Below are 24469 nucleotides of genomic sequence, written 5' to 3' on the forward strand. Positions count from 1 at the left end.
CAGGCCTACAATATCCATTTGTAAATATCACCACCTTTTCACATTCTTAACTTAACACGCTTGTGTTGTATTTAATGAAGCTTTGGCTAAATTTGTTCCCTTAAAAGTGTTCCCATTTTTGTAAATCGCAGTTGGCTTATTTGAGTTTTCAACAGCAAGACGGAATTTCGACTGATTTCTGTCTAGTAAAGCTGTCAAATTGTTTAACCGAAACATTTCTTAAGATTCTTTAGATTTCTTTCGATTTCTTTGTTCGGTTCTCACTCAAAATTTGAAATTGAAACGAGATGCCATTTGGGTATCTTTATAGTTTCTTAAGAAACTCAATCCAGTCATCTTAAGCTAAACTTCGTCATACTAGCAAATTTAAAACAAATTTAAAAATTTGTCCATATCGTCAAAAAAACTAACAAACATAAAAAAAATTATTAATTTTCATAAAAATTATCACATTATTTATTTATGGTAGAAAGGTAAAGTAAAAAAACATAAAGAACAAAATATTAAAAAAAATAACATAGGTACAGGTAACAGGTCAAAATTTAACGCGAAGCTTTAAGTTAAGGTCATAAAAATCAACATTTTAGAACAATATTTCCGCTGCTTCATTTTCCACAACTGGCGGTCGAACAGCAGGAGCAACTGGTGCAACTGGGGCAACTGGTGCAATCGGTGCAGGAGCTGCATACACTGTTGCAGGATAAGTGGCGGAGTGGGCAATCGAGTGGGCATTGTAGGTGCTTGCGTATGGTGCAATCACTGGAGCTGTTGCGTATGCTGCACTGAAGGGCGCCGCTGCTACCAATGGCGCTGAATAGGCTGCGAACGGGGCGAACACAGCTGGCTTGGCAGCAACACAAGCTACAAGAGCCACCACACAAAGGACGACCTGAAACAAAAGTCAAAATATTGATTATGAAAACAATTTGCCTTATAATTGCGATGACGGACTGCTGTCACTTTTCCGCTTCGAATAGGTCTGACTTACGAATTTGAACATTTTGCACTGATTTTTGTTTTGCAATATAGGCAGTTGGGTTTGAAGTTGTTTTGATCTTTTTATGCCCCGATCGGTCGGTAGGTACAAATTAAATGAGCGTCTGTGATTGAGAATTCACAGCGGCATTCATTTATATACTTCATCTAGCTGCTTGAATACTTGGCATGATGACAATAAGCTAACAAATGAGTCTTTTAAGCTAATTACGAATGCAGATGGCGTTCGCTATCGAATGGCTTATACCTATGACTCTGATGTGTAAAGCTATATTCTGCTGTCAAAGTAAGCTAAATATTTATACAAACAAACAGCGTGAGGAGGGCCAAACAATAATTCGGGACAAATTTGTTCATTTTTCCTTGAGCCAGAGGCAAAGGCAACCCTGCGTGTGCTGGCGGGTATTTTTGTGTTCTATTGTCCACAAAATGCGCATAGGCAAAGTAAGCAGCATAATAGCCTTCAGACGCTGTCTTGGCAGAATCAAAAATTCATATATACATTGCGTTAATAGGGGGTAGATATTACGTGCGAGTGTTGGCCAAATAAGCAATAACAAATTATGATGAGTAAAATTCGGGTATAAAAGCAACAGGTTTCGAAGTAGAAAGACATCAGTTCTTAGAAACAGCTCTTCTTCGTAACAAGTCAAAACACCCAACACCAAACAAAATCAATATGTCGAAATTCGTACGTTGAGTTTTTCGTTCTCTCTGATTCTAATTCCCTCCCGATAAGGGATCAAAAGGATATTCAAGTGATTAAAATTGTGTTTTATTTTTATTCGCAGTTCGCTATCTGCTTGTTCGCCCTCATCGCCGTTGTTGCCGCTAAGCCAGCTGTCATTGCTCCATTGGCCTATTCAGCATACTCAGCACCATTAGTGGCATCACCCTACACCGCTGCTTACACTTCACCATACGCTGCTGCCTATTCAGCTCCCTATGCCGCATACTCAGCCTACTCAGCCTACCCATACGCTTCAGCCTACTCAGCATACCCATATGCTGCCTCTTACTTCCGTTAAGTGCGGTCCATAGGATAAAATATTCGTTGACTGTGTATAACGCTGCGACCTGACCTAAATGCAACTTTAATTACATACTCTCTGTACTGCTGTCTTCTTCGACCACCTATATGGATGAGGATTAATTTAATTTCGATTCGTTGAAATGGGTTATCCTCATTGTTTTTATTTTTCGTTTTTAACTTTTTGTTTTTTATTTTCATTTGATTTTACATCACTCAATAAAATGATAAAATGTTTTCGAACTTGAAAAAATTGATATTTTTCTCTAATATGGCTTTGGGTTGAAGAAAGCACCCGGGCAATAGTTCTATCTTAGCATTTATTTAATAATCTATGTTTACTATAAGTGTTTCGCAATCGGTTCCATGTAGCTCACCATAAAATTCAATTCCTTAACTGATAATTGGACAGTCACAAAAACTGAAATACTTTTAAAGATATTAAGCTCTGTAATTTTTGAATTTTATTTTGAAAAAAATGTTATTACTCGTACATGTATTTTCATGAAACTTTTAAAATATCAACTAAAAATCTTTTTCGTTAGGTACAAATTTCTTAGGTCAAGTTTAAAACTTAAGTTTTATGATTTAGTGTACTTGCCTTTTTTGGTCTATATCCCCAACTTGTGTCTAGAATAACTGCTTAATATCGTATTAATTTAGTTTTTAGACGGTAAGACAGAAAAAAATAATATTTGTTTGATATTAGCCTCTTAAATTCATTGAGTCTGTGTGATCAAAGAATTAATAATATTTAAGCAAATTGAAAAATCAGTTTAATTTTCTGTCAGTTCTGCTAAGTTCAATATTATTACATACATTGCATTTGGTAAAAATTATTAATTCTAACTAAGCCTTTTTATTCAATATTCATCCAGAAAAAAGTATTGTAAAGGTCTTTTTGACAGCTGTCACTTTATTTTTGATCAGTTTGGTATGCCATATCAAAATGCACCGATTTACTTTTAAACAACGTTTGCAAATCGTTCAAAAAATGGTTCGGTTTGAGCTACGCAAGAAACGTCGGTCTGCAGCGTGGCCTACAAAATCTTGAGCTTTAACACTGCTGAACAATGTGAAGTCTTGGACTACGCATATAAACCAGAGACGTTTGACGCCTTGGAAGAGAATATTCGGCGGGTCATTGTTAACGGCTTCAAGTGCTATAAAAAGTTATCGAACATTGGTCTTCTCAGCAGGAGTTTTTCAATCTAAAATTACACGAACACAGGAATGACTGAGGGTTGTTAGTCTCTAGACCCTAGTTCTTTATGTATTATTGCGCCACCTATTTTTTTTATTTATAATAAAGCTAAATTCTCGAACATAACATTAATTTATGGCTATGCATTTTATTTTTTAATTGAAAACTTCATGTGTAAAAAACACCATTTAAATCAGACTTATTACAAATAGTTATAAAGAAAATTATAAAGAGAAAGTAATATAAAGGAGTTAAGCTATTTAGTAGAAAATGGACAAGAAAATCATAAAATAATGATATTATTTTAATATAACGAAACTTTTCTTTTTCCTTTCCTTTTGTTAAAATAATTTCACTAGCCAGATTTTATGTTTATTATAACGGTTCTTCTTTGAAATTTCTTACAAAATTTGGACTCATGGATGAAATAAAACTAATAAGAATTTGCGTAAGTGAAAGAAAAAAAAAATTGATAAAACTGTTCACGAAAAAATGTTTTTTTGACAATACGTATTTAGAATTTGTACTTTTACATAAACTATATAGCAAGAATTGTCTTAAAAAAAATCGAACTCGAGATTTTAATCAAACATAAAATTACGATATCGAAAAAAGTGTGTTTCCTGATTCCGTTCGATTGTCTATCTACATCTCCACGGCCCTACAGCCCAAACAACTAGGTCCACTGAGTTCAAACTTGGAAATTAAGGTTTGAATTTGATTTAAATAAAGTTTTTTTTTTCTGTTTTTTAAGACTTATAATAATCTACGAAAATTCGAATTTGGTCCAAAAAAGGAGCTGATAGATTTGTATGAAGTTTTCTCTAAAAATGTTTTTTTTTAGCCTCGTTTCTTTCAAAAAGAAATAAATATGCTCCGGAAGGGTACCCCGCATAGAACCGTTATTTTGTTTTTAACTTTTCTTAAGAAACATTTCAATAATGTTTTCTGCATAAGCTCTTATATTGTCTTAATAATATTTGATGAACAAAAATGTCAAAAAATAATAAACATTTTTTTCGAAATTTGAAATTTTAGTTTTTGTTTGAAAATTAATAACTGCAAAATTAAAATATTGTTTAAGAAAACACTCTATAGACTTATCTTATCTTATGATCATAAGAATTAAATATTCCGAAAAAAAAACAACGAACATTTGAAATTCTTTTTAAATCCATAATCTAATGGTCTAAGAAATCCATCAATTAATTCCTATGACAAAACCATTGTGTATAAATTGATTCAGATAGGTCGTGAAAAATGTTCGTATTTTTCCAATTTTTGAAAACTGTTTCAAAAATGTTGATAAAATGTTTAATATTCTAATTTTGTATGAAAAAAATATATAACATTCGATATTTAGGCCCACGTTAGCTACATTATTTTTTTTTCTGCCAGCAGCGCAGCGACTTGAAACTTTTAAAAACTAAGCATTAAAATAAGTCTTAGAATTATAATATTATACTGTTTAATAAAATACCCATCACATCAGCTAATGATATCCATTTCGAAAATTGAATTTCAAATTTTCAAATTGAGTACAAATAAAAAACTATTATCCTCATTAATCACATCACCTCTAATGACCATATCAATCAGAATTCACTTTCGATTCAATAAAATGGTATTTTTTATTTCATTTTTTCGAAATTTCCCGAAAGAAAAAAAGATCTAAATTCCTGCATATCAATTTTCTGGTTCTGAAAGCAAAGGGGTGAGATATTCGTTTAAGCTTGTACTGTATGGAGAGACGACAGTTTAATGCTCAAGCGAAACAAAAAACAAACTTCATTATTCAAATCATCGAACCTGTGAGGAATTTCTTAGCTTGGCCGTGAAACTGTACGTGACCGGGCGTAAATTAAGATTTTTTATTTTCGATTTTTTAAAGTTTGTTCATAGCTTAACGTGTGCGAACATATTGAAATACCAAATAACTATCAAGGATTCTTTTAAGTTTTGTCATACAAAATATTTGATAGTATAAAAGAAGATAGGTCGCTATCAGACCTTATCATTCTATTTGAAGACTTTGCTCAATAAGCACACGACCAAACAAACTAAACTTCAATATGTTCAAATTGGTAAGTCTTCACTTGATTATACCCCTTAGAATTTCAAAGTAAGGAATGTGATATTTTAATTGTTCATTCTAGTTCGCTATCTGCACTTTGGCCTTGTTCGCTTGTGCCTCAGCTAAGCCTGCACTTTTGGCAGCTTCACCATTCGCCTACTCTGCTCCATTGGCCTACAATGCTGGCTTTGCTCCAGTTGTTGCTCCCTACGCATCCAGCTACACTGCCAGTAATGTCATCCATTCCGCTGCCTATCCAGCTGCCTACCCAGCTGCCTATGCTGCTGCTCCATTGGCTTATAATGCTCCTTTCGCTTATGCTGCTGCTCCAGCTGTAGCTGCTGCCCCACTCGCTTACAGTGCTCCAGTTGCTGCTCCACTCGCTTACACCGCTCCAGTGGCACGTGCTTTCCCAATTGCTCGCGCTGCCGTTCCAGTTGCCCCAGTTGCTCCAATTGCTCCCGTTGTATTGAAGAAGTAGATAATTAAGTGAACTTGTATCAAGTGTGATTTGGATTAAAGAAATTAAGACATATTGAAGGTAAACGGTTTTTGGCTTTTTATTTATCTGTTGCGTCTGGAATTCTTTAGGAGCAGTGCCATACAAAATAGTAACTTAAAAAAAAGGTGTATTTTTTTTCAAAAATTGATCAATCCAATTGAAAATATTGAAGATTGTTAACAAAGAAAGAAAGAACCTGGGACAGATTTAAAAAGTTAACTTTTCAAATTTTCAACTTGAAAAGAATTCTTTAAAGCATAAAAAATATCAGAAGAAAAGAACAAATTGTAAATGCGTATTTTGAAAATCCGTGATTTTTATATTCTTTTGAATCTATTTGTTCTAAAACAGCTTAAGCTATCTGTCAAAAAACACTCAAAATAAATCCACAAATTAGGCTTTGTTTTTAAGTTACATCAAATATATTGAAAACAGTGTAGCCATAATCGCAGAAAAGCATAAATTAGTGACAAGTTATAGAAAAAAAAATACTGATTTCATATAATTGTATTACAAATTCAGCTTTTGAAAGGTTTAACTTGAATAAAAAGAAAACACGTTTAGTATCAAATTACAAAAGAATATGTTGGTTATATCCGAAATCTTAATTTTAAAAATAGATTTCACGTAAAATAAAATATATCATTTAATTCCGAAATATGATTTCGAAAAATGAAAAGGTGTACGAAGAAATAATATTTAAGGTTTTCCAAAACGAAGTTTTATTTCGATAATGTGAAAAAGGAGTATTTTTTAAGAGATATGAATTTTAGTTTATTTCATTGTAATGAAGAAAGTTTCAATAATTATTCGTATCAGTCAAATGGCTACCCTGGAGATGGGCCGGATTGTGGAGCATTGGCATAGACCTTTTTTATCAATTGGGCTTAAAATAAAAAGTTGCTTGTTTAAAATTAAACCTGATGTGTTTTGTACATCATTATCTTACAATTCTAGTCATTCAAAACCTTTTTTCGGTGGTATAATCACCATACAATTAGGACCAGCCTTATTTTCGAATAAGTTAGGTCCAATAACATAACTGATAACTTCCAATCCCGTCTGTCGATTTGTCTTGCTTAAAAGTTTGTAGGTTTTCGTGTTGGGTTAAAAAAGTTGTCAGTTCGATTATTCTTAAACATTTTAAAATTACAAACATTAATTTTCATATCAAGAAATAGTTTAGTTTGAAAATCTAGTTTTGTTAAAGAGATTTTTAGCCGAAAACAAATTTTTACCAATTTTAGTAGCATTTCTTAAATTTTTACAAATTGGATGATCAAGATGTCAAGATCGGAACATTAATAAATTTTCACCAAATTTGCGTACTATTTTTTGAATTGAAAACAATATTTTCTGTGAAAAAAAATTTAAAACTTTTACGAATGTTGAAAATAATATTTCTGAAAATTAGTTGGAAGCCATAAATTCAAAGTTTTATAAAGGTATTTGAGTCGAAAATCAATTTTAAACAAGTTTTGTTAAATTTTCTTTTAAGTTTTTATTTTTAAGAAAAACTCTCAATTCGATTTTTCTCAAAGTTGGCACAACGATCTCGTATCGAAAATGCGTGGTTTGGGTATTGACAAATCTCTTGGAATGGAAATTTCCTTTCGAACCGTTCAATACAAGTTGTATTGGATGGTTCAAGTCTTAAATTCATAAAATAAATGCTGGTGTCCCCCAGGGCTCCGTTTTGTCTCCGACTCTCTTCATTATATTCATAAATGATCTTATGTCTGCGACTTCTAATCCATTAAACTGTTTTGCCAACGACAGTACCATCAGCTTATCATACTCGTTTTTAGATTCACATCCTTGTCCTTCGGATGTGGAACTTAAATATCAGCGTATGATAAGCCCATTAAATTCTGATTTTTACAGCATTGTCCCGCCAGGTGCTTAGGATTTCTCCGACGATGCAAGAAATGTTTCACCCCTTCTGATCTGGCTGTAATTTACAAGGCCTTCATCTGTCCAAAACTTGAATATAGTTTGCTTATCTGGGAATGCGCATCTAAAACAACTTTAAATCTTTTGGATACAATACAAAAAAGGGCTTTAAAAATGATAGGCGATAGACCTATAATCGAAACATTTTCATTGCTAGAACACCGCCGCAATGTCTCCCCTTAAATGATTCAGCCGTAAACTTGCACTTACAGGAATGATCTTCAGTTTAACCTTGAGCTCAATTTCGGGCGTACTGTTAAGTATAGAGATTCTTTCTTAACGCTCTAACGATTTCGAAAAAAAACGTCAAACATCAAGTTTTTTTTATTAGTTGAATGGTATTTAAAATTTTGAGGACACACATACATATTTGATTGGTAAATTTTAAAATATAAGTTCTATTTGATACGGATTCGTAGTACCCGTGGCATGATGGTTAGTGCGATGGTATGTCATGCGAGAGGCCTTGGGTTCGATCCCTGCCTGTGCCACCAAAAAAAAGTTCTATTCACGGGTACTGCCTTTTGCGATTAATTGACAAATTCTCCAAAAGTAATTCTCGTCTTGAAAAAGTGCTTTCTCAAATTAGCCGTTCGGATTCGGAATAACTGTAGTTACCCTCCATCGCTGCAATTACTCGCACACAGAAGTGGTTGAGAGTTGTTATTAATGAAAAAACACGTTGGTTAATCTTCACAGACTTCTTTATTACAAGTAAGGTTAAGTATTCATTATAATAGATATAGGTATTTACATTTGGTATAATACATAAGTTGGTATAAGTTGGTAATACTGACTGTAAGTTTTACATACATATTTGATACATAGATGGCAATAAATAAAATAGGGTATTGTGGGGTAATTTTGATATAAAAATAACACCCCCACTATATCAAGATTACAATTCAATAATACCTAATTTTTCAATAAAATCATAATGTTTCTGAGTGCATAAACTTTTTGTTAATAAATCAGCGGGCATATCAGCTGTAGGCAAATAACTAATTTCAATTATTTTGTTTGCAACAGTTTCTCTTACAAAATGATGTCTTACATCTATATGTTTAGATCTATTATGAAAGATAGGATTCACCGCCAACTTCTGTGCACTCTGATTGTCATTATACAATTTTATAATACATGTTTTTTGTGTTATTTCAATGAGTAAATTTCTTAAATAAATAGCTTCTTTAGAAGCTTCAGATATAGCCATATATTCGGCTTCAGTACTCGATAAGGCAACTGTTTTTTGCTTTCTACTTTCCCACGAAATTGCAGAATTATTTAACTTGAAACAATAACCAGTATATGACTTCCTATCTACTGTGTTACTTGCCCAATCGGCATCTACAAATCCTTCCAAATCTGCATTTCCGTTTACATATTTTAATCCAAAATTTTTAGTTTTTTGTAAATGTCTTAATATTCGTTTAGCATAATTCCAATGTATTTCTGTAAAACAATTATTAAATTGACTTAAATAACTTACTGAAAAAGCAATGTCTGGCCTGGTCAAAACAGATAAGTACATTAGGCTGACAATAAGTTGTTGGTATGGAAATTTAGATTCACATTTATCTCCTTTAGATATATCTAATTTTGCCTCCATTGGAGTTAAAGCAATCTTGGAATCAGACATATTAAATCTATTCAACAACTCATGCACATACTGTTCCTGATCTAATGTTATAACACCTTGTTTTTTATCAATAATAACTCTCATTCCTAGACATTGTTTCACTTGACCTAAGTCTTTTATATTAAATTTAGTATTCAAAACATTTTTCAAATTATTTGTTTCACTTGAATTATTTGAGAAAATAAAAAAATCATCAACATATAATGCCACAATAGTTTTAGAATCTTTTTCAATTTTTGTAAATAAACATGGTTCTAATTTAGACTTTTTATAACCTAATGCTTCAAGATTCTCGTCTACCTTTTTATACCACGCTCTTGAGGACTGTTTAAGGCCATATATGGCTTTTTTTAATTTTAAAACCTTTTTGGAACTTGAAACTTCAAAACCTTCCGGCTTATACATATATACATCTTCCTCAAGAACACCATTTAAGAAGGCAGTTTTTACATCTAAATGTCTTATGTCAAAATCTAGTTTAGTTGATAAAGCAAATAATAATCTTAAAGTTGAATGCCGAACTACTAGCGAAAACGTCTCATCAAAATCAATACCTGGTTTTTGGGTATACCCCTTCGCCACCAATCGTGCTCTAAAGCGAATCTCGTTCTGACAGTCTACTTTCTTTTTGAAGACCCATTTACACTGAACAATTGTAGCATCTGTAGGTGCATCCACCAGCTCCCAAGCATCGTTTTCATCGAAAGACATCAACTCGTCTTTCATCGCTCGCATCCAATTTTCCTTATCTGGTCCATTCATAGCTTCACTCAACGTTATGCAGCCACCTGTGCCTGGAGAATTTGCAACACACATATTTGTATAACCAAAACGTTCAGGTTCACGCCTCGTTCTAGTTGGTCGCGTTTCATCTGTAATAGTTGCAGGTTCCGGGATCTCAGAGGAATCTTCTGAATCGCTTGCGTCATTCGGTGAATGCTGTGGCGTATTGACATTATAAGCATCTTCTTTCTCCTGCTCTTCGTGTTGGAGTGATGCATCGTCTTCAAGCTTGACATCAGATTTGTTGTTTTTTGGTTCTAAGTCCCCCACTGAAACTGAATTTTTTTCGTTCGGGATTTGTTTTTCGTCAATGTATACGTTTGCAGTTTCTTCAACAGCAGCTTCCATTATGATAACATCTCTGCTTGTAGTAACTTTGTTGTTTTGAGGATTGTATACTCTGTATCCTTTAACACTTTCTGAGTATCCAACAGGGATGTGCTTTTTGGATTTCTTGTCCCATTTAAGTCTCGTTTCTTTTGGAACGTGCACCATCACACAGCTACCAAAAATCCTCAGATTACTCACATCTGGTTTACAGCCAGTCCAAAGCTCAAACGGGGTCTTATCTTCTAGACCAGATGAAATTGACCTGTTCCTCAAGTACACTGACGTGTTGACGGCCTCCGCCCAAAATCTCTTCTCAAGCTTGGCATCAAAGAGCAAACATCTTGCCTTTTCTACGACGGTACGGTTGAGCCTTTCACAAAGCCCATTTTGTTCTGGAGTATACGGGTTGGTTTTCTGATGAATAATCCCTGTGCTCCTCAAGAAAGCATCGAATTCCTTGCCACAGAATTCACCACCATTATCCGTTCTAAGCACCTTAATCCGTCTACTCTTCTGGTTTTCAACCATTACCTTGAATTCTTTGAAACAATTGAACACTTCGCTTTTCGATTTTAAAAAGTAAACAAATGCCATGCGACTATAATCATCTACAAGGAGAAGAAAATAGATCGATCCACTGATGGACTTTGTCTCCATTGGACCGCATACATCTCCATGTATTACATCTAGTACGTTAGTACTCCTAGTACCAACATGGGAAAATGGCAACCTTGACTGTTTTCCCTCGCAGCACACCGTACATGTCATCTTACTTATGCAGGCCTTGCTCGAGTATGACATACCTTCAACAGCCCCGCTCTTCATCTTATCCATATCTACTGTGTTTATATGTCCTAATCGTCTATGCCAGGTCTCGGCAGTAGCCACAGTTGAAGTTAGTAAGCAATTATAAGAGCTGATATATAGTTTGTACACACCATTTGATAAATTAGCTGAAGCAACAAGCTTATTTTGCTGGTTGTAAATATAACAAGCATCACATTTAAAACTAACTTTGTTTCCATTCTTTATCAGCTGACTAACTGATAACAGGTTGGTTGTAAGTGATGGAACACACAAAACGTCACGCACAGTGATATCGTAAGAGCATTCATTGCCTATAGTGGTAATTTTGACATCTCCAGCACACAACACTTGTACCTTTGATTCATTCGCAACAATTATCTCTCGCATGTGACTCTGATAAGAGGGATTCTCAATCCAGTCTTTATTTGCAGTCATGTGCGCGCTAGCACCGGAGTCGACGTACCAATCTTGCTTACTAAATCTTCCACTTAGAAACACAGCACTAAAAGCATTGGACTGTTTTCGTTTGCCGTCTGCGAACGAAGAATTTGGACATTGACTCTTGAAGTGCCCTGTTTGCTTGCACTTATAGCATTTTATCATTTTGGTGTTCGAATTGCTGAATGACTCGTTCTTTCCAGTCTTCTTACCCCGCTGCTGCCAGCCTCTACTCGCAAAAGCACCACCCTTAGCCCCACCGCTTTCTGGTTCCATATCCAAGAGCTTTGTTTTTATGGAATCCGTGGTGTAAGTTGTTCCTGAGTGTTCTAGCGCCATTATCATTGGAGCAAATCGTTCTGGCAGGCCTGCTAACATCAATGCTGCTATCCACTCATCATTGATATCGAACCCAGTACCTCTTAGCTTCTGTCCAGTATCGATGATTTGAGTGACGTAGCTGGTCATAGAATCAGAGTTCTCAAGTCGAATTGAAATGAGATTTCGCAATAAACTGATCCTTCGAGAAAAACCTGAGTCATCGAACATGGTTTTTAATTTTTTCCAGAGATCTATGGATTTATTAGCATCTTTAATGTGAACATATAATGAAGGATCAATTGTTAAAATTAATTTGGCCTTAGCTTTTGCATCATCGGCGACCCCAACAGCCTTCCCAACTGTGATGCAGTCTAGCATTCCTTCTAAGATAAGAAAATTCTCGGCAGCAAAAGCCCACTCATCGTAGTTCTCGCGTCCCTTTAGCTTAGGAACGTTTAATGCGTAATTAGTAGCCATTCTTGTGAAACTCAACTTTAATTATTTTATTTAATCAAAAAGAAATTGGGTCTGGGCCCATAACCTAATGAAAAAACACGTTGGTTAATCTTCACAGACTTCTTTATTACAAGTAAGGTTAAGTATTCATTATAATAGATATAGGTATTTACATTTGGTATAATACATAAGTTGGTATAAGTTGGTAATACTGACTGTAAGTTTTACATACATATTTGATACATAGATGGCAATAAATAAAATAGGGTATTGTGGGGTAATTTTGATATAAAAATAACAGTTATTCACTCGGCCCTAGTTCTCCACGGACTGTTGCTCCACCTAATTTATTTATTTATGCATACGGATTCTGTTAATATATGAGAAAGTGTATGCGGTCTAGTCCTGAACTTTATTTTTTTCAACAGATCAGACTTGTTTACCAACTTCGACATTGGTTCTTAACGACTTAAAATTGATTTAATGTTGTGAACTGTAGCAGAAATTTTTTTACCATTTTCCGAGTAAACTAATTAAAAAAACAAAATTGGCATAGGTTTTACTTGTCAAATGTCAAAAGATGATAGTTTGACGGTGACAATTGTCCATTCGGCAATGGCTATTTAAAATGTAATACCTTTTTGTAAAACCCTTATATAATAATAGTCAGTTGAAAATCGGTCAATGAAAGTCTAAATATTATAAATTTTAGACCTCAGCTTTAATCAATGTTTTGCGTTAGTGGATGAATCTTGAAATCAATTGATTTTATAATTCTTTTATGTAGAGGACGTTGTAAAGTGCTAGAAAATAGCCACACAATGTTTCATTCATTTTTATACACCTATTTGTAGTACCCCTTTATAGCCATAAAATTCAATACAATCTCAATAGTTATTCTTAGTTCTTCTCGTAAGTCATTATTTGCCTCTCCACGAGCTGCGTTATATAACACAATTTACATATTTATAGAATCGTTTGTCCCTTAGCAGCGCAAATAAATCCTGTTTCTCTGAACTGTCATCATTTACCACGTTCCCAATACTCGTGCCATATTTAGAGAAAAATAATCTTTTAATCTTTTTTTTTGTCTGTCTCCAAAAAAGTCACTTAAAATACTTTTTGAATGAAAAAGTATAATAAATTAATTCAATTTACAAAAATAAACAAAAAAGGATTTTTCTGTTCAAAATCAAGCGGTATCTTTTTTAATATCCAATTCAGACACAAACACTTCACGGCAAACAACACAAAATCATAAATACTCGCATATACATTTATGCGAATACATTAAATTGGTTCGTCTACCAGATTGGGCCATGCCCACCCAAACCCAATCCCAAACCGTGAGCACTCAATCCCAAGCCATGAGCACTCAATCCCAATGGAGCACCGATAAGTCCTCCATGTCCCAGACCCAATCCCAATGGTGCATAAGATGGTGCAGCGATCTTAGTGATGGCAGGAGCATACGAGATGGGTGCAGCAATTTTGGCAATTGGAGAAGCATAGGAAATAGCTGGCGCCGAAAGGCCATATGGTGAGCCATAGGGTGAACCATATCCTCCCAAAATGGGTCCATGTCCCAAAGATGCAAGTCCTGGTGCAGCTGCAGCACAGGCAATCAAAGCGACAACGGCAATTGTGATCTGTCGAAAAGATTTATGAATGAAAATCCAAAAGACATTAAGTTTTCAGGTTTTTGTAACCAAAAGTCCGCTATATGTTGTTGTACTTACGAATTTCAACATATTGATATTAAAAATTGTGAATTAAACTGGAGAACTGGATGCAAGTGCTGTTGATCACTGGAGAACTGTCCTAACCGGAGTATGATACCAGATTCGGAGGCAAATGCTTTTATATGAAAATCGATTTGGGTGACTTTTACTTTTTTGTTGCACGGAGTTACATTTATTATTCCAACAAAAACAACAACATACTAGTCTAATGTGTTGTGGGGCAAGATACAGATAGCACAGGGGTCTAATGTCTCTAACTATAAGTCTAAGAGAGCATTTAACCTAACCGCACCTCAGCCTTTGTACCATAGATAGGTATATGGAACCTTCGAGTTACCTCTGCAATTGAAGTTGTTCCTAGGGCTGTTGACTGTTGGGGTGGAGTGTATCTCAAGAGACCAGGCCAGCATATGGTCACAGGCTTGTAATATGTTGGGATCGCATATTATTATACCTTACCTGTAATGATGCCATTGGCAAAGGAATAAATTAAGCCTGACGGCTGTTGCAACAATTGGTCGGTCCTGGTGGTGTTAGCTGATGGCGGCGGTGGCGGCGGCGCTGCGGTCAAACTTGCCGTAGTTTCTGATCAACATCGAACAACACTTTTGCATGTGACTTACCTATAAACAGATGCATATAATTATTAGATAATAATAATTATTATATTGGGCATTTTTGTGATCTTGGTAAGCTGGATTTACAAGCATAAGCTATATGCATGCATAAGAGGCCAATGATGGTGCGCTGTGAATTTGGGTGGCTTGCCTAGATATAGGCAGAGATAAAGTTGAACAGTTGCACATGCGTGCAGAATAATTGTCGCTGGGCAATTATCATGTGTGTGCATTCGGAGTAGTTGTTAATCGGTGGCGGCTCGACGCGGCACTGATTCTGATGGCCTTTAATTATGGGTTAAACGGAAATGATTAATGGTAAGTTCTTTTTTGTCGTAGTTTTTTGTTAATTAAACGAAACAATTAAGATCAAAGTGATAAGAGAATGTGCCTTGCTTTAATTATTTAGTTTAACAAATTGACTATTTTAAGTAAGTTATTGAAGTTTGCATAAAATGTTACACTTAATAAAACAAATTACTTGGTGTTTTGTGCAATTATATTCTACTTATTTTGATTTATTCAAAACAAGGATAAGATTCTTTAAAACACTAATGGGTTTATTTTGGATTAAAAAAAGGGGCTTCAAACTTTCATGCCATAAATAATTAAATTTAAAACTATTTTCTGACGAGATATTTAAATTATTAATTAATTTAACTAATGTCACTAATTGTTCTTGAGATAAAGTTTACTAAAAAAAATGTCCTAAAGTAACGCAAACAAAATAATTTTTTTATAAGGACTTTGAAAAATGTCAAAATTTTCGGTTCTAAAAACTGTAGCTATTAAAAACCTAGTTTTAATGAGAATTTGTAATGGAGATGAATGACTCATAGTTTTAAAGCTTAATTTATTGTTTACAAATTTGTGTTAGAACATTAAAATAGTTACAAATGCAAAAAACAAGACCTTAACATTTTACCAAAGAATACTTTTGCCTTTATGAAATATTGCCTACAACATTTGAGGCACTAAGTTTAGGAAAGTCCGTCCAATTTTATGCAAGTATTCAAAAAACACAGTTAATTATTTATAAGAATCCAGAATTCAGTTGTTTTAAAATAAATTAGGTGGCGCAATAGTCCGTAGAGAACCAGGGCTTAGAGACTTACAACTCTCAACCATTCCTGTGTGCGAGTAATTGCAGGGATGGATTCAAAGTTCTTTCTCTTTTCTAGATAAAATATTGGTTACCCTTAACTCGTTACTCACTTATTTACTTAAGGTGGCGCTACAGTCCTTTGTTAACTAGGGCCTCACCCAACAAAACTTCTCGATCTAGCTCGGTCCCTAGGTATGTATATGTCTTCAATTTCGAGCTCCAAGTTGGGTGAGGTAACTTTCAAATTCACGTGCCACCTGACTTTCCGGGACGGAGCATTGGTTCCCATGCGCTCTACGTGAGCCAGCCATCTGTACAGCCCGTACAACTCGTCGTTCCATCTTCTCCTCCACTCCCCTTCTATGCATACGAGACCGAACTCAAGGTGACTTCATCCGCTTTGTCATAGTCCATGCTTCTGACGGGTATGATGCAGGACGGGTATGATGAGGGTCTTAAATAGCGACAATTTGGTCTCTCGAGAAAGGCCTCATTGACGTCACGCTGATTTCCTCCGATTATGTCAATGTCATCAGCGTATACTAGTACCTGGAAAGGCTTTTGAAAAAGAGTGCCTCTATTGTTGACATGGAAGCTCTGCACAATTTTGTTAAGTACGATGTTAAAAAATTGTATTCCAGCGCATATCCTTGTCTAAAGCCTTTTTTGACATAGAAAGGTTCTGATAAGCTGTTTCCAACCTTTATAGAGGTGCGCGAATTATCAATGGTCATCCTGCACAAACGGACGAAATCCTGAAATCGATGAAAAGATGGTGGGTTGCGATTTGATGCCGTTGAGTTTTTTCCAGGATCTGCGGTTAGGAGAATATTTGATCCACTGTAGACTTTCGTGGTCTGAAACCTCACTGGTAAGGACCTATCAGGTTGTCGATGATGGGCTTTACACGTTAAGATATTACGTCAGAGAAGATTTTGTAAGTGATGTGAAGTAGCCTGATGCCTCTATAGTTGGTGTAGTTTAGAGGGTCTCCTGTTTTCAGAATCGGGCAAACAATGCTGAGATTTCATTCATCGGGCATGCTTTCTTCTGACCATATCTTACTGATAAGTTGGTGCATACTCCTACCCACATTACCTCCAGCTGCTTTCTAAGACCTCATCCCTCATCAAATCAGGGGTTCCTTATTGGTGGCTGCTTGAAACCCAGCACGTTAGATGCGGCTTCTCTGATTGCATCTTGGCAATGTTGCCACTGGTTCTCGATGCATTGTTTTGGTGGCAGAGATTTCTTTTACTTATGTGACTTGGTCGGAGAAGGATTTGGTGAGCTCTTATGATTGTAGCCTTTCGACGTTGTTTCTTCTGCCAGCATTTCCCTGTTTTGCGTTGGGTCTCGAAACCCAAAGTGCTACCTTGGCTACAAGAAGGTAGTGGCCCGAGTTGATGTTAGCTCTTCGGGAAGTCCGTACATCCATGATGCTGGAAGCGTTTTTAGTGTGTCTATTGTAATATTATCAAACGGCTGATTGATCTTAAGATTGACGTTTCGCCCCGCAGTAAAATCGATGAGCCTGATTCCGTTGTCGGAAGCGTTGTTTTTCAGGCTGTTTTTAATGAATATTTCACCAAAGGTGTCTTCCCTTCCAAGCACGGCATTAAAATCGCCCAGGAAAGTTTTTATATCGTAGCTAGGACACTGCTCATATCTTTTGTCTAAGAGCTTGAAGAACATATCCTTTGTGTTGTCATCCTTCTCTTTTGAGAGGGAGTGCGCTCATATTAGGCTGATGTTGCAAAATTTAGCCTTAATGCTCTTTGATGCGCTTATATATCAAGACTTGTTGCCTAAGTCTGGCTCCAATGACAAGGCCGCATCCAAATAAGCGTTATTGCTTTCCTCGGTAGCAGTCACCATTGTAAATATCACAGCTTCATCCTCTTTTTGCCCGATCCATCCCATCGTATTTGATGGATGCCGGTGATGTCTGCCTTATAGCAGTCTAGGACCTCCGCTAATTCTTCGGCTAAACATGGTCTTTGAAGGGATCTCGTTGGATAAATAAAAAAATACAATCAATAATACGCCAAAATAAGTCGCTTCGTTTTTCCATTTTTGCCTTCTCAAAAATGGCATTAAAAGTCAATATAGTATTGAAGCAGTACTTACTAGTGGCGACAAAAGCAAGAATATCGTATTTTTTTAACTGTGGCCATCATTTTTAATGCTGACAACTGTTAAATTTCTTAATTTCAGGATTACCAACATCAAATTGTCATGCTAGAGGTTTTTTGTTCACAGTAACAGTATATTGCGAGGAATTGACAAATTCTTCAAGATTAGTTCTTATCATAAAAAGTGCTTTCTAAAATGTTCCGTTCGAATTCGGCATAGGTCCCCTTCATACCTGTAATGGCACAGGACTGGTTGAGAGTTGTCAGTCACTAGGCCCTAGTTCTCTACGTAATTTATTTATTTAACATAGAACTCAAATTTAAAAACTTTAACTCTAGAAAACAAGCAATATTAAGTAACACCTTTATCTTTGTGATAAGTATAAAACATTCTAAAAAACAACAAAAATAAGATATTAGAATTTAATGAAAAGTGTATCTTCCTAAGTATTTTATAATTGATACAGTTTACGAGTATGTAGTCATATGAATCCTTAATAAAAAGTCGAAATTAAACCTTGCCTAAAAAAAACGTATCTTCTTAATTTCCAAGAAACAAAAACTGTATTGCCTACAGAAGGTCCGGTTCTAACCGCACAACAAGGCGGTGAATTCAATGATCTTAAATTCGAACAAGGTCATCATTACTTTTTCATCGAAACAATCAAAACGCGTTTGAATTGAAAATTTCATGTGATCGCTTTCAAGCTGCAATTAGATGCAAAAGATACTTACCATTTTTGAAAATGATGCAAATTTAATAATTCAGTCTGACTTCACGTCAAAATCAGGTTTTCATAATACTCGTAAACTTTACTCTGTAGCATGTCAAAGTATTTAATCAAAAGCGCAATGTGATGTCGATTGGAAACAGTGGGCCTGACAATATTTGGAAAACGGAACGAAAGCATTTCAAAATTATTTCGAAAGTATTTACAAAAAAGCAGTATAAGAAATGGAAGCATTTAAATGAATAAGCTGCATAATTATTTCTATTAGGTTATAAATATAGGAAAATTAAAAATAGTGAGCACTCAAATAAAGAAAATAGCAATGTTATTGAAATTGAGTGTATCACTTTATAGGTATAATTGAAAACTATGAATTTTATCACAAAAATCAATTCTCTGGACGTTATTTAATTTAATGTTCAATACTTCAAAGTTCTACATCTTTTTTGCAATGAATGAATTCTTACGTCAGGGGCGTTATAAAACTAAGATGTAGTTGGAAAACTATTCAAAAAACAGACACATAAAGGAGTATTTTGTAATTCTAAACAATATTCAAAAAATAAGTAATCATTGATCCATTGTCGAAAACTGACTTCCTTTTGAAATATGCAAAACAAAATAATTTTTAAACTTTACCTCGGATTCATTTTAATGGTAACTTATAACCTATTTTCGTTTTTATATGTGGCTAGTTTCTTTTCTCCTACTTTTTGTTTTAAAAAAACTTTGTTTGCCCACTGTATAATGCTTGCCTTATGTTTTTCATTTACATGTACCTTTCTATATAAAAAGCAACTTGTTCAAGACTCTTAATCAATTCACTATTCTCATAGAATAAAATTTAAATAAATTATACTTTTGCGTCAAGAGTGCTAGACTCACTGTCGTCGTCGTTGATCACAATGTTGCTCTCAATAGATTTTCCCATAAATTTAAATTAATTTTATACAAAGAAAAAGAACAAATCGAAACATAATTTAAACCAACCCAACACTTAAACTGTGTATGGTGGCGGCCTGCAGGCACACTAGCACTAGCGTTTGTTAGATCCGAAATGAAAATTCCACACGATCATTTAAAAGAGATAAACATCGTGAAGACGCGAACAAAGCTCCCCTCAGGCTTTATTTAGTAGAATAAAAGTGGTGGCTTTGCTTAACGTGAGCATCATCATCACATCTACTCAATTGCATAGCGTCATATGGCATCAACAATGTATACAGAATAGCTTCTTCTTTAAATGATGATAGAAACTCAAAGAATACTAATGGTTGCATTATGTAAATAAGAATTCCAAAGTAGATAGATTACAATATAGGTAAGCGATATATTTAGCATCTGATCAATCGAAATAAAGAAAAAACGATCATAAAATAATTAAGAGATTGAAATGATTTTGAGAGTTAACGTAATGTGATAAAGATTGATATCATAATGGGCCATTGGAGCCATTTAATATCTTATTCTGTAGAAGTGAGGCTTATCAATTCAAAATTTACTATCAATTTGATAACATTAAATGTATTAAATAAACGTTGATGGGTTACCACAGGGTTCAGGTTTTTCTTCTAGTCTTTTTCTAATGACATATTGTTTTAATGAAGGTAAAATAACTACTGCTAATTTTCTTAAGAGCAGAGATAAGAGATGAGAGAACACCTTTATACAATTCTGATAAAAATTCATGAAGAAATTCTAGAGACATTTTTCATGTTTTTTACAGTTCGATTAAGGGAGCGATTGTTTTTGATTCTATACTTTGGAAATATAAATATTTGAACACTATTTAAGCAGAATTATATTCCAAATATCTTGACAAGATTGGTTAAATTTAAATGAGATGTGCAAAAATCAGAATATTAATAAAAAATATCCAATGATTCAAATTGGATACATTTTTGTAAGATAAAATAATGATAAAAAAAGATTTGCAAAAGGGTAAAAAAGGAAAATGTCGTTAGAGGAAAATTTGTATTTGTTGAAAGAGTAAAAAGGCATTTTAAAGCACTCCAACGTCTTCATAAAGAAAAACATAATTTTTTGTTTAACACATAATGTATTTTGTATATTTTTTGGTATAAAAAAAAACATTTAAAAACTTAAGACTATAAAAATAAATGCACATAAAATTATATTATGTTGACTATATAATTATCAAGTCTAAGAGAGAGAAAAAAAAATATAATGAAAGAATTTACATATGTATATTTATATATTTGGATACATTCTTTCTAACTGATGGCGCTCCTCGAACTATCTACTAAAATATTTCTTCATAAGAATTTAGAGAAACTTCTTACCAACCATGACCATAACCGTAGCCATGTCCGTAGCCACCACCGTATCCATAACCATGGCCGTATCCTCCATAGCCATGGCCGTAGCTAGCTGCTACCTTAATTACAGGTGCAGCAACTGCAACTGGTGCTGCAACAGCATATCCAATGCCGTGTCCACCATAGCCGTGTCCGCCATAGCCATGGCCATAGCCGTATCCTCCGTAGCCGCCATATCCGTATCCATGGCTGATAGGAGCCACAATTTTCGTGACAGATGGTGCAACATAGCTAGCTGCAATGCCATATCCATGACCCAAGCCATATCCACCGTATCCGTGACCTCCGTATCCACCATATCCCCCATATCCTCCATAACCACCCAAGAATCCTCCCAGACTGGACTGCACGCAGACCAGCAAAGTGAAGGCAACGGCAACCTATACAAAAGAACAGAAATAAATATGAATGATGTTCTATACTCTAAGTACCTTCGAAAACAGTAGTCAAAGTTCAAAATTTTGATACTTACATATCTGAACATCTTGCTAGATTTAATGTGGTTGATGGAGCTTGTCGAATGATAGACAACTGTTGGTTGAATGATATCGTTGAAGGAACACCTCAGGCATTTTATACTAAAAACTAAATCATACCGCCTTTCATAATAAGGAGCGCGTGAACTAGGAATCGCTTTTGATTTCCAAAAACTGCGTGCGCTTATTTGCTGCGTAAATCACTGCACCGACGGATCGACCGATCAGACCGTTTCAAATATCCCATCTTGTCCTATACAAGAGAGATGACCAAAAAACACGTTGGTTGCACGACGACAAAACAACGCAACCAGATTGGTCTGGCTAATCAGTAGAGATGTAAGTTTTTTTCTTCCTTCGCATTTGGAGCACTTTTTTTCTATATAACTGATGCCTACCAACTTGCTACTGCCACATTAATCCAATTACTTAACCGAATGCCACCTGTCCAGCTAAAGCTACAGCCACAGACATAGCCACATCCACAGCGACAGTCGAAGCCATAGCACTGACAAATGCAGTTTTCCACGCGTTCCCATTTTGAGGTGTGCACCCGATTTCTTGCTCCTTGATTTATGTCTGGGACCGCTTAGTGGTAAATTTGTGGGCATTTTGGTGTTTTTCAAATATAAGTTTGGCTTCATTTCATTTCATACTTGCATAGCAGACGTAATATGTCTAGTTAAAGCTTGAAGTTGGGTGCGGTAGAGGGATGCTGGGTGGGAGACGAAGAATTATATAGGCTTTTCGTGTTTGATTTGTTACAGCATCAGGAAAATTAGATAATATTATATGGTCTCCGATCGGAGGTAGGCTACAGCACTGTCGAGTGTCGAGATGGTGGAGGAGGAGGTGGTAGTGGTTGTGGTGGATGCTTATGGACGTTCAACAGTTTGTTTTTGTTGATAATCTTTGTCAACTGAGTGCATTTGGGGAGAATTATCTTTTATCTTTTGCAACCTTTTAGTTGCCTGTGAATTAATTAAATTCCTAAGAAAGTTGTAAAAGGCATAGAAGACGTAATCATATGTTTTCGTTGCTCGTCTCGTCATCATTACGGTTTTCCAAGGGCCTTATGTTCAATTTTGATAGTCAAAGCTTAAACAATTAATGATGAAGAATATCTAAAAAGATTATAGAAATACAATAGGTAAATAATCAATAAGTGAAATTATATTATATTTTTTTAATTGGAAGTTAAGTCCAAATAAATTTATAAGAAAAGTTCATATATAATTAACTTTTTCTCAACTAGTTGCTGTAATAAATGAGCACTGGACTTTTTAAACAAATGTTTTGGATTTTCAAGTTTTAAATTATTACCACATAGCATATAAGAGAAATTCATGCAGAAAAAGCTGTTTCTAGGTCAGTAAATCCCGAAAAAATACCAATTAGTAAACAATTGACAGAGATGAGAGCGAATTGCTTAAATGTGTTTAAAATCATCAAAAAGGATCTAGCTGTTAAGCCAGCAAAATTTTTACCAATATTTAGAAATGAGCCAATTGACTCTTGAACAACGCTGGGAAATTTTTAAAACTTCTTTCAAATTGTTGCTGCATGTATTTTGTGAACTGTACCTACTCATTGTTCCTGTAGTCACTTTTTGAACGGTGTTTAGGTTAGGTTAAGGTTAGGTTAACGTGTCTGCGGATTTAGAATCCACACATTTAGGCCAAAGAAAAGGCCCATTGTGATACCACATAAATCTAGAGAATTACTTCTTACTAGTCAAACCATTTTGAGCTTTTTATAAAGCGAAGAAGATATTTTATATGCTTTTTAGTTAGTTTACTGGGATTATCAAAAGTGTAGTCTCCCAGATGAAGTTTGCGTCTTAGTGAAAGAGCAGGGCAGGTGCAGAGAAGGTGAGAGATTGTTTTCTCTTCTTCTTCGTCCATACAGCTCCTGCAAAAGTAATTTGAGGCTACACCAAGACATATTGCGTGTCTGCCTATAAGACAGTGTCCCGTAAGGACACCTTTTAATATGCTAATATAAACTCTGCTTTGAGATAACAAGTCATTAGAGCGCTTTAGGTCCAGTGAAGGCAATATGAGTTTTATGGCTGCGCATTTCGGTAAATTGTTCCACCTATAATTTGCTATCGCAAAAGCTGTTTCTTTTAGCATAAGTTTGCATGCAGCTATTGGTATATCTATCTTCTCCCTTTCAGGTGAAATAGGCATGACGGTTCAATTTTTAGCGAGTTCATCGGCTCTACAATTACCCGTGATGTCTCTGTGGCCCGGCACCCAACATAGGTGAATGTTAAATTGCAGCGCCATCTCCATATGAGATGATCGACAATCGAGGTCAGTTTGAGATTTTGTTGAGACACCGTCAAGAGATTTAATAGCAGCCTGACGATCCGGATCGGAGAACGAGTTCTCCTTTGATACTCTCCAATTCAATATTTTATTTGAGATATTTAACGAGACAAAAGTCAAATCTAAAACTTCACTGGTTGGTTCACTACCTACATTACTTACTACCAGATTACTTGTTAGAATATAATAAAAAAGAGACTCACCTCCATGTAGTATGATGCGCATTGGCGTCACAACCGATAATTAAGTTTGTTTTCTGTCTTGTTGATTCAGCGACCGTCTTCTCCAGAATGGTACCAGGCAGTGGGCCCTGGTGTTTGTGGCCCAAATACGCTGATACAACCCTGAGGTATGGTTGTCTATTACAATACTGACTGTTGTGACGTCTTTATCACTGAAATTAGGGAGTAAAAATACATTTAGATTACGTTTTACTAGTATGCAGCACCTTGGGTTAC

General features: G+C 35.1%; 5 protein-coding genes across 5 annotated transcripts; 2 read left to right on the forward strand and 3 right to left on the reverse strand.

Annotated features, from left to right (window-relative positions):
- Window positions 1–416: 416 nt before the first annotated feature.
- On the reverse strand, window positions 417–1143 carry LOC129945643 (cuticle protein 38-like). The gene is made up of 2 exons (XM_056055486.1): window positions 989–1143; window positions 417–889 (listed from the first exon to the last, which is right to left on the reverse strand). The coding sequence occupies exons 1-2, from the start codon at window positions 998–1000 to the stop codon at window positions 584–586; spliced, it is 318 nt and encodes a 105-aa protein (XP_055911461.1). The 5' UTR covers window positions 1001–1143; the 3' UTR covers window positions 417–583.
- A 384-nt stretch (window positions 1144–1527) lies between these two features.
- LOC129945644 (cuticle protein 4.9-like) lies at window positions 1528–2279 on the forward strand. The gene is made up of 2 exons (XM_056055487.1): window positions 1528–1687; window positions 1788–2279. Exons 1-2 carry the CDS (start codon window positions 1676–1678, stop codon window positions 2022–2024), a joined length of 249 nt encoding a protein of 82 aa, XP_055911462.1. The 5' UTR covers window positions 1528–1675; the 3' UTR covers window positions 2025–2279.
- Window positions 2280–5155: 2876 nt separating this feature from the next.
- Window positions 5156–5850, forward strand: LOC129945642 (A-kinase anchor protein 14-like). Its single transcript, XM_056055485.1, has 2 exons — window positions 5156–5314; window positions 5387–5850. The coding sequence occupies exons 1-2, from the start codon at window positions 5303–5305 to the stop codon at window positions 5783–5785; spliced, it is 411 nt and encodes a 136-aa protein (XP_055911460.1). The 5' UTR covers window positions 5156–5302; the 3' UTR covers window positions 5786–5850.
- A 7860-nt stretch (window positions 5851–13710) lies between these two features.
- LOC129946525 (glycine-rich protein-like) lies at window positions 13711–14428 on the reverse strand. The gene is made up of 2 exons (XM_056056735.1): window positions 14273–14428; window positions 13711–14182 (listed from the first exon to the last, which is right to left on the reverse strand). The coding sequence occupies exons 1-2, from the start codon at window positions 14282–14284 to the stop codon at window positions 13838–13840; spliced, it is 357 nt and encodes a 118-aa protein (XP_055912710.1). The 5' UTR covers window positions 14285–14428; the 3' UTR covers window positions 13711–13837.
- A 6504-nt stretch (window positions 14429–20932) lies between these two features.
- Window positions 20933–22452, reverse strand: LOC129947857 (glycine-rich protein). The gene is made up of 2 exons (XM_056058594.1): window positions 21675–22452; window positions 20933–21582 (listed from the first exon to the last, which is right to left on the reverse strand). Exons 1-2 carry the CDS (start codon window positions 21684–21686, stop codon window positions 21163–21165), a joined length of 432 nt encoding a protein of 143 aa, XP_055914569.1. The 5' UTR covers window positions 21687–22452; the 3' UTR covers window positions 20933–21162.
- Between the last annotated feature and the right edge of the window lie 2017 nt (window positions 22453–24469).

This window comes from Eupeodes corollae, chromosome 2 (assembly GCF_945859685.1).
Source record: "Eupeodes corollae chromosome 2, idEupCoro1.1, whole genome shotgun sequence".
Classification (NCBI taxonomy): domain Eukaryota; kingdom Metazoa; phylum Arthropoda; class Insecta; order Diptera; family Syrphidae; genus Eupeodes; species Eupeodes corollae.